The sequence below is a fragment of the Brassica oleracea genome, chromosome C4 (genome assembly GCF_000695525.1).
Source record: "Brassica oleracea var. oleracea cultivar TO1000 chromosome C4, BOL, whole genome shotgun sequence".
Lineage (NCBI taxonomy): Eukaryota > Viridiplantae > Streptophyta > Magnoliopsida > Brassicales > Brassicaceae > Brassica > Brassica oleracea.
This window is the reverse complement of record NC_027751.1, coordinates 15617375-15627926: the sequence shown is the minus strand read 5'-3', so window position 1 is coordinate 15627926 and position 10552 is coordinate 15617375. Positions and strand designations below refer to the sequence as shown.

General features: G+C 34.9%; 1 protein-coding gene and 1 pseudogene across 1 annotated transcript in view; one reads left to right on the top strand and one right to left on the bottom strand.

Moving 5' to 3' along the window:
- Nucleotides 1-6224: 6224 nt before the first annotated feature.
- LOC106339427 lies at nt 6225-8698 on the top strand (annotated as a pseudogene).
- Nucleotides 8699-9192: 494 nt separating this feature from the next.
- Nucleotides 9193-10552, bottom strand: part of LOC106338240 (pentatricopeptide repeat-containing protein At2g28050) — a 14852-nt gene continuing 13492 nt past the window's right edge. The window contains 1 exon segment of the mRNA XM_013777265.1: nt 9193-9366. Coding sequence (XP_013632719.1) covers nt 9193-9366 — 174 coding nt within the window.

Sequence of the window (10552 nt, the reverse complement as noted above, 5' to 3'; positions counted from 1 at the left end):
GATATACACTCTGTGTTAGCTTCTGTTTCCAGTCCCTATTTTCTATATAAAAAGATTGCAAAAAAAAATCTGTTCAGAAAAAAAAAGATTGCAAAAAAGTTGCTAATCAATAATACAAACATATTTTAAAAATATTTAAATTAATCTCACCATATTGACAATAAGGAATTACCATAATTCAATATTATAATAAGGAATTAATCTGATCATATTTGATTAAAAGGACTGAAACAAAACAAAAACAAAGAAAAATATATCTGATAGTTGATGAAAATTACATACACTAATTATTTTAATATTTATATTTAATTAAGCATATATTTAATAAATCAAGGTTTCACAAAATATGTTGATGTTGATAATCTTAAAACTCTAGAAATTACAAGAGTTCTCTGTGTTGATTAACATGATTAGAAAATAAATTATTCATAATTAGATGTGACAATGATTATCAACCTTCTGTGTTTAAATTTGAAATGTGAACTGAAGCATTGCAAGCAAACACTTGTTGGTATGTATCACTGACCCACTAATTACAACTGTTTTTTTTGGTGAGAGTGGGGATAATGATGAGAGAGTGTGATCACATGGAAACCGAAAAGGAATGCGTTAATAAAAAAACAAAATTTCTCAGTGTGGGCCAAATTCCCATTTGCTTTTCGAGCTTGTTCCATTTCACACACTTAGCAAAGTGTTTGCAGTAAAAAACCAAAAATCACATAAGAAAGTATCGATTTCTTCCAAAACAGATTTTAGCGCTATACCTGGGAGATGGCAGGAGGAGGACTACTAAGCGGTTCCTTCCAGAACATTTTTTTATGCGCGTTGCTTGGTAAAAAGAAATTCAAGATTCTATTACAAATCTAATAAATTAATTTAAGATCCTATTTTTTTCTACTTAAAAAGTTGTCATTTTAGTTTTGGACCTATTCATTTTTCATTAAAAATAAGGATCAATTCTATCTATTTAAAATCTTATTTTAGATATAATCCTCTAACCTTGTGTGATATTACACCTTTTTATATCTATTTAAAACATATATCATTAAGATAAACTTCTTTAATGATTTGGACTTGATAATCAAATCCACCCATAGAATAATATATACGTACAAACCTACTATATATGTGATGTAGTATACTACTATATGGTATACTATTACTTACACAAGTTATTTTATAAAAATTAGTATATTATATATTCTGGAATAAAATTATTATAATATATTTAAATAAATTTGCATTACATTTTCAAATCTAATTTATTTAAGCAATATGCGTTTGAATGTATTTTAGAAATATTCAATCTCAACAGTTTACCAAAATTTAGATATTTATTTGACTAAACTAAAATTTCTGAATTTTATTAAGACATTAATATTGATATATTTTAACTATTCCAATATCTGAACTACAATTAAATACAAGATGCGTGTGATTATTGTATATAAAAATATAGAATCCATACGACCCACAAAACTCATCGTTCTAAAAATTATATTGAGCAATAATAACCTACAATTACAAATCGGATTATCTTACAAACAATATAATCAATCTACAATTTCTTATCATATCAACTCTATACCATATACAGTCTGTTATCATACTAATACTAAATATCACTAATACTACATATTTTTGCATAATACAAAAGATCATTTTGAACTTTACACTTCATGCATTTCGTAAATGTATAATATTAACTAAAAAATATATATATAAAATATCATAGTGTAACTTGAAAAATCCAAAGTTGATCATTTTTACAAGCCGTTATGCAGTTAAAACCAATTTACAAACCGGTTCTCCAATTATACATATTTCTCATGATACCGGTTATAGTAAACGATGCATTGCGCTGGACACTTACAATATCCGTAACTTTTATTCTTCTTGACTACATATTCAATATTAATATATGATCTAAACTATACATTTAAAACAATATCAATGATAATCCCTAAAAAAAATTAGGGTGGACATTCAGATATCTATCCAAATTCGGTTTAGATCTATTTGATTAAGCTATATGTTTGAGTTTAGTTCGGATCTATTTTGGTTTTGGGTTTATGTACTTAGATATTTAAGCTTCATTCGGCTATTTCAATATTTTGGTTCAGCTTCGATTCAGATTTTTGCGGGTTCAGTTTGAGTTCGAATATCTATTTAAAATTATATAAAAAATCAAGAATCTCAGTATACCTTAAATCCAAAAATAAAAATAATATACAGTATATACATTTGAAAATATTATGGTAAATATATGAGAAAAACATGAAAATGAGTTACTTTTAGCTACTTGGATAGAGAACTAATAAGTATTTTGGCGTTATGAGTATTTTTAAATATTTTAACTATTTTCAAATATTTTGGATAATTTTGATTATTTTTGAGTATGTTGGATCGTTTTAGTACATTCGACTAAACATAATTATATATTTAAATATATAATTCTATTAAGTTATTTTGAATGCCCAAAATATTTCGGTATGGATCGGATTTATATATGGTTCTTCATATACTAAAATTTTGAATCCGTTTGAATTTCTTACCAGTTTCGGCTCAAATTCAATATATTTTTTTGGATCAGATTCAGATATTTTGGTTTTAGATTAATGGAGTTAGATATGTAAGCTCCATTCGGCTATTTCAATATTTTGGTTCAGCGTTGATTCAGATTTTTGGAGTTAGATATGTAAGCTCCATTATATAAAAAATCAAGAATTCAATATACCTTAAATCTAAAAATAAAAATAATATACAATATATAAATATGAATATGAATATGAATATCTTATGGTAAATATATGAGATAAACATGAAATGAGTTACTTTTAGCTACTTGGATAGAGAACTAGTAAGTATTTTAGTGTTTTGAGTATTTTTGAATATTTTAATTATTTTCAAATATTTTGGATAATTTTGATTATTTTTAGTATGTTAAATAGTTTTAGTACATTAGGCTAAACACAATTAATATATTTAAATATATAATTTTATTAAGTTATTTTGAATACCCGAAACATTTTGGTATGGATAGGATTTAGATCCGGTTCTTCGTATACCAAAAATTTATATCTGTTTGGAATTTTTACCAGTTTTGGCTCAAATTCAATATATTTTCTTGGATCAGATTCAGATATTTTGTCCAACCCTATAAACTTTGATAAAAAAATTCAATAATTTGTATCATTTATTTATTAATTTTCTATTAAAAATATAATCCGCTTTTTAACGCGGAAAATCTAGTATAGGTGTTAAAAATCTGTTATACTTTCCAAGCAATATTTTATTTTTAAAATCTAAAAACATATTTTAAAAAAATCTTAAATTCTAAAATAATATAAAGTTTTAAATTAATATTTAATAGATTAATAAACATGATGAACTAATCATAATTAAGTCAAATTAAAATAAAACAAACTTTAAAAACAATTATATATTTAAAAAATGTGTATTAATATATTATTATACAAATATTTATAAATTTATATAAACATAACTTAATCACTGAGTTATTTATTTTCCTTCAAAATAAATTTCATTTTTTGAACTTAAAAATATTTTATTTTGTCCAGTTATATATAAAAGTATCATTCACACTTTAAATATGTATTTTCTAATATATAGAAGCACTAAATAATCAAAAATTCATTTTGTTGATAATACACAAAGACAGAAACAAAATTTATAAAATTTTGATACTATATAATAAAAAAATATTATTTAAAAAATAAAACTGGAATCTTCAAAATATTTTATAAACTAATAACTCTATAAAATTATAAAATAATATAGCTTAAATATTATTATTTATAAAATTTGTACTATGTATTTATTCAAAAATCTATAATTTTTTTGTGTCAAACTACTTATTCAAAAATACTGAAATTTTTGGTTTTGGTTCATATTTGGTTATGGGTTCTGAATTGATCGGCACATCACCAAAATTAATTTGATCATCAGTTTAAAATGATATCCAATATTCAAATCAATGTTTAATTTAAGTAAAAATTATATAAACCTTGAAATTCAAGAATTTGATACATGACGGACATAATAGTTCTCCAGAAAGCAGAATAATAAAGAAAAATTTGATGAGAAAAAAAAGAAGCGCTAATCCTTTTAATATCTCTGTGCAAGAATGCCACCTGCGAGTGTGTGACTACGACCATACCTACCTAGCTTTTATTATTTCTTTGTATACTTTTATAGTTGCTCAAATGTATACTTTTATAGTTAGTATTTAGTGAGCTTCAGGTATACGAGAAAATTACAACTAAAAGGTTTGGTTTAGGTATCAAACAAAAACTAACAGAGAGAGTATGCATTGTGTAACTTAACTTTTGGAAATCAAAACCCGCCTAAGACACCAACCCATCGATTGTGGGAAATAAGATAGTGTGAGTGGGTTTGCATATGTGTCACGTGAACCTCTGTGCTATCTTCCATCGTCGCTATCATACATCATCCACGATTTGACTATCTTACAATATCCACAAATTATAATACAACCACCATAAGACAATATTAAGTAGCCGATCAGATAAGTTACAATATATGTGTGACTTCATTTCCAATTACATAAAAGTACATGAAATCCCCGATATCTAGGGATAATTTCGAGCAAATTAGGGAAATATACTGTAAAATGTGAGATACCATACAATGGGGAGGAATGGTAATGATGGAAGGAAAAAAATTAAGGGGAAATAAAGTATGGATTGCAAATATGAGAGGTTTGGTGTGTAAGGGATACAAATTCTCTAATTTATTTATCCATTTAACTATATATGTACATATTTATATTTCTTTCATATTTAATTTAGGGGCAAAAGTAACAAAGGATTCGTGGTAGTACTTCTAATTTCTCCACTGATTTGGCGAGAAACTGTTAGAATTTGCATAAAAGTCGGGTAATCATAACAAACTAGGGGTAGCCCTAGAAGAAAACATGAATCTCCGAAGAAAAAAATCATCCGAAATATATCATAAATAAATTTTTGCGACGAAATCATCACTAATCTGTCGGAAATGAATATTTGTGATTAATTCCCGACGAAATTATCCGCTAGGATTAAGTCGTCAAGGTTTTTCCGATGACATATACCAACGGATATGACCATGGAAAAAGTCCGTCGGTAATTTGTCGGAAATTCCCGATCACCTTGGTCCATAGAAAATTCTGTTATTTAAAATTATTATTGTTATATTTAATTTAAAATTATATTTAAAAATGAAATAATATTAAAATGATAATTAAAAAGATATATTTGAGATGCAAAACTTACGCTTAAAAGTCAGTGCAAAAAGGAAAAAAATACTTTCAAGAAGCATATACTTCATAAAATAAGCCATGGTACCTCTTTCAAGAAAAATAGCGAATTGGAGTCTTGGACACACTGAGATCTCTATTTCATCCTCCCCTATCACACATCAACAAATCTAGACAAGCTTATTAGAAAGCTCTCATTCTGCATTCTCCTTTACAAACACACTTCTATCGTAAACCAGTGTATTAGTGTATAGTATCATATGTCATATGCCTTGTTCGGGAACGCGCTAGGCGCTAGTCGGGCGATCGGGTTGGGCCTAGCGCCTAAAGAGAAAATCGGAGATTAATCGAAAATAATGCGGGGCGGAATTTTTAGATTGTTTACTATGTTATGAAACATGTTAATATTTAGTTGTGTATAACATTAATACATTTTCATGTTTAAGATTGTATAAAACACACAAATAGAATATATAAACTTAATATAGTGTAATTTTCATCAAAATTATGAATATAAATGATATTTATAAAATTTTAGATCAAATAAATAAATAAAAATATTATTAAAAAAAAAGATTAGGCGGCTAGGCGGTCATTTAGACGGACTAGGCGGAAAAATCGGATATCCTATTTTTTAAACCGATTTGGCATAAATCGGGGCGGAAGAGTGACGCGTAACGCCTAGACGGCCGATTTTTAGAACATGTGTCATATGTGATACACTACTCAACGTGTCTTCGCCGACAAAATGTGGCTAAACCAATCAAAGTTCTCACCCGACATGATAAAGAAAAGACAATAGGATATATGCAACAATTCGAATGGGACTGTAATGCGTTTTGGGCCATAAACGGGCCTTTTAAGTAAAAGCCTTTTTGTGAAATCAACGGTTTTCGTTACGAAATGCAAAGAATCTCCTGGATCCTCTCTCTCTCACCTGCTCTATCTATCTATCTAAACCCTAACGCACTCCCTCACTTTCATTCCAGAGTAAACCATCTCCTTATCGACAAAGCCCAGAACGGGAGCAATCTGAAAAATGGCGACTGCAAACGCTCTCTCTTCCGCCTCTGTCCTCTGTCCTCTGCTCTTCACGACAGGTAAAGGACTTGTCTGAAATTCAACAATCACTTCATTCTGTTTCAATTAGTTTGGCTTCTGGGTTGGTTACTTTCTCAGTTCAGCTTCTTGAAATGCTTTATTGGTTTCTAGGTTGGTGAAAAAATTGTCACTTTGTATGTGGAACTAGAAGAAATCGATTGAGATTGAATCTGGCTTAACGGATAATCATATCTTTGTGGGTGTGCAGGGAAAGCTGAGTGGTGGAAGTCAGCAGAAAGGTCAGAGAGTAAGCTACAGGAAATCAAGCAGACGTTTCAGTGTTAGAGAAAATGTAAAGGAAATCGCTTTCGACCAGAGCTCAAGAGCTGCTCTTCAAGCTGGTATCGACAAGCTTGCTGATGCTGTTGGTCTCACTCTTGGCCCTAGAGGTATACTATTATTAGTGTCTTCTGTTCATTGTGTTTGTTGTACCACAAAACTATATCTCTTATTATCATTTTGATGTTTTCAAAGGGAGGAATGTTGTGTTGGATGAATTTAGAAGCCCCAAGGTTGTGAACGATGGAGTCACCATCGCTAGGGCCATTGAGTTACCTGACGCCATGGAGAACGCTGGTGCAGCGCTCATCCGTGAGGTTAGTGTGTTGTCACAGCTTTATCTTTCATTGTTATTTTCTGAAAATTGTAATTGATTTGCTGTTATGTGATAAAAGGTTGCGAGTAAGACTAATGACTCTGCTGGCGACGGGACAACCACTGCTTCCGTCCTGGCTCGGGAAATCATCAAACACGGACTGTTGAGCGTCACTTCCGGCGCCAATCCCGTCTCCCTCAAGAGAGGAATCGACAAGACCGTTCAAGCTTTGATAGAAGAGCTTGAGAAGAGGGCTAGACCTGTCAAAGGCGGTAGTGACATCAAAGCCGTGGCTACAATCTTCAGCTGGAAACGATGAGCTTGTGGGAGCGATGATCGCCGACGCCATTGACAAAGTGGGACCTGATGGTGTTCTCTCCATTGAGTCTTCATCCTCCTTTGAGACCACCGTCGAAGTCGAAGAAGGGATGGAGATTGACAGAGGCTACATATCCCCTCAGTTCGTCACCAACCCCGAGAAGCTGCTCGTCGAGTTCGAGAACGGGAGGGTGCTGATCACTGATCAGAAGATCACCGCCATCAAAGACATCATCCCTATCTTGGAGAAAACCACTCAGCTTCGAGCTCTGTTGCTGGTCATCGTGGAGGATGTCACCGGGGAGGCGTTAGCAACTCTAGTTGTGAACAAACTCCGTGATGTTCTCAACGTTGTCGCCATTAAAGTTCTTGGGTTCAGAGAAAGGAGAAAAGCTATGCTTCAGGATATAGCAATCTTGACGGGTGCTGAGTACCAGGCCCTTGACATGGGCCTGCTGGTGGAGAACACGACCATAGATCAGTTGGGGATTGCTCGTAAAGTTACTATCAGCAAAGACTCTACCACGCTTATCGCCGACACAGCTTCCAAGGACGAGTTGCAAGCTCGTATCTCCCAGCTGAAGAAGGAGCTCTTCGAGACCGACTCTGTGTACGACTCGGAGAAGCTTGCTGAGAGGATTGCTAAACTCTCTAGTGGTGTTGCCGTTATTAAATTCGGAGCAGCGACTGAGACCGAGCTTGAGGACCGTAAGCTTCATAGTGAGGATGCAAAGAACGCCACGTTCGCTGCTATCGAGGAAGGAATAGTTCCCGGTGGTGGCGCCACGTTGGTGCATCTCTCCACTGTGATTCCTGCCATTAAGGAGACGTTTGAGGACGCTGATGAACGTTTGGGAGCTGATATAGTACAGAAGGTAAGATTCCTTAGTTTTAAACATTCGGTTTTAAATTCAATCTCATGTGTGTGTTTGAATACAACAGGCATTGGTGGCACTAGCTGCACTGATTGCGCAGAACGCTGGAATTGAAGGAGAAGTTGTGGTGGAAAAGATTATGTTCAGCGAATGGGAGCTAGGGTACAACGCCATGACTGATACCTATGAGAATCTGTTGGAGGCTGGAGTGATTGATCCAGCTAAAGTGACGAGATGTGCGCTTCAGAACGCTGCTTCGGTTGCGGGGATGGTGCTGACCACTCAGGCCATCGTTGTTGACAAACCCAAACCCAAGGCTCCTGCTGCTGCTGCACCTGAGGGCCTCATGGTGTAATGAAGTTTGCACATCTATCCATATGGCCATATTTGTTGTCCCCAACTATCTGCAATGTTTTTTTTTCTAAGGGGAAATTAGTAGCTTGTTTAACGAGAAATAATATTTTTCTATTAAGGATCGTTCTGATTGCAAAATAAAAAGTTTTTGTATTCAAAATGTGTGACCAATGTTCTTTGGCAAATGAAGAAAAGCAGAAAAGTGAAAAGTAAGCAAATATAGATGGGAACAATCATACAGTAAGGACCTATTCAAACTCATGCTCAGTGTCTTCCCTGTTCATCATCTTTATCAACTACTACTACACTTTCTTCAGCCTGTTTCTGTTTGTAACCCATTCCCTCCATCTTCATCATTATTCCACTCAAAACACGGAATGAACTTCTAAATTTTCATTATCCAACTCTAATGCACCATATGAACAAAGGGTCACTGTTATCCTAAGTAGACTCACTAATAGTATAAAGTCTCAAAGCATCCTCAATGATAATTATATTATAAGCCATTAACTTCTCAAGAAAGTACATCTTTCAGATATAATCAAATATGGGGACTCTCTGCTGTCTAATACCTAAATCCATATCCAATTAACTGAGCCAGGTTACCATATCCAAAGACCTGTAATCTCATTATGTAGGTACGAAGTCTGTTAATAAGTTCTCCTCTCCCTTTATATCATCTTCATTTCAGGCCACAAAGAACTTGGTTCGATGCCGCTCTTAACAACGAATGTAATCACCATTGCTGCCTCTTCCCGGTTTACTTCAAACAACACATCAGCTAATCTTTCAAATACTTTACCATCAGGAATATATCCTTCCCTAACCATCTCAGCCACCACTTTCTAGGGGCTGAATTCGTTCATCCCTCAAGGCCCGAAGAATAGACGGCCCGGCCCGTATAAGGCACAGTAACAGTTCGGTTTGACGGTACGAAGCGCCGATCCCTCGGCGCGACGCAAAAGTGATTTTGGTCGATAGCACGTCGACTAAACGCACCCGGTTCGGCGGCTCCTCGAAGCAGCGTGGACTTCTCGGCCCAACGAGCTAAAAGCCCACGAAGACGACGCGAGCTAGGTCACGGAAGAGCATTAGGTCAGCTATATAAGGAGAGGAGGGTGCGACGTAAAGAGGATCTGAAATCATTCATACATACTTGGCGGCTAGATTAGGGTTTTACCTTTATTATCTTGCCGTGTTGTATCTTTCCGGTAAAGCTCTTAAAGCTCTAACATCCTTCCCTTTAGGCATTTCCTTTCCTTGTAACCGACGAAACGCTTTCCCGACCATCAATAAGACGTCTTTGCTTAACCCACATTTAAAACCGAACGTTCCCTCGTTTTGTACCGTTTCCCGATCAAACAGTTGGCGCCCACCGTGGGATCTCTAGCAAAGTAACGTCAACAAGATGGCGACGAGCAACGACGGCTTTTCCTCTGGAGAAGAGCGTGAAGCTCCCGAAACAACGCATGCATCCTTTCCTGCGACTCCGGCGCCGCTACCACCCGCATCCATAGAAATTATCATGGCGTGCCTTGCACAGCAGGACGCAGCCCAGAAGGCGGCGACCGACCAAATCGCGGCGCTCGCAAAAATCTTAGCCCATCTCGCTGCGAACGTGGAAGCTTCGACGGCGCAGTACCGAAGACATCTGTTTAATACAGATTGAGCGACCGGCGCGACACCGGCGCACGCTGAATATCAAGATGTCAACGAGAGCGATAACGGCTTTCCTCAAGAACTATATCATGTTTACTCGTCAGGAAGCCACCACCACAGATCTCTGGAATCTCACCCACACTAACGGGCAAAGCATGAGGGATTTCATGGAGAAGTTTAAATCTGTCGTCTCGAAGGTCGACGTACCAGACCGCATAGCTGTGGAATCGTTGATGAACACCCTCCATATTAAATCACCATTCCGAGCTGACCTCTACCGACATCCGACGAGATCCGTACCAGATGCTATCACTCGATTCAACAACTTCATCCGTATAGAAGAAGACACCAGGGCGAAGACGGCGAAAGAAG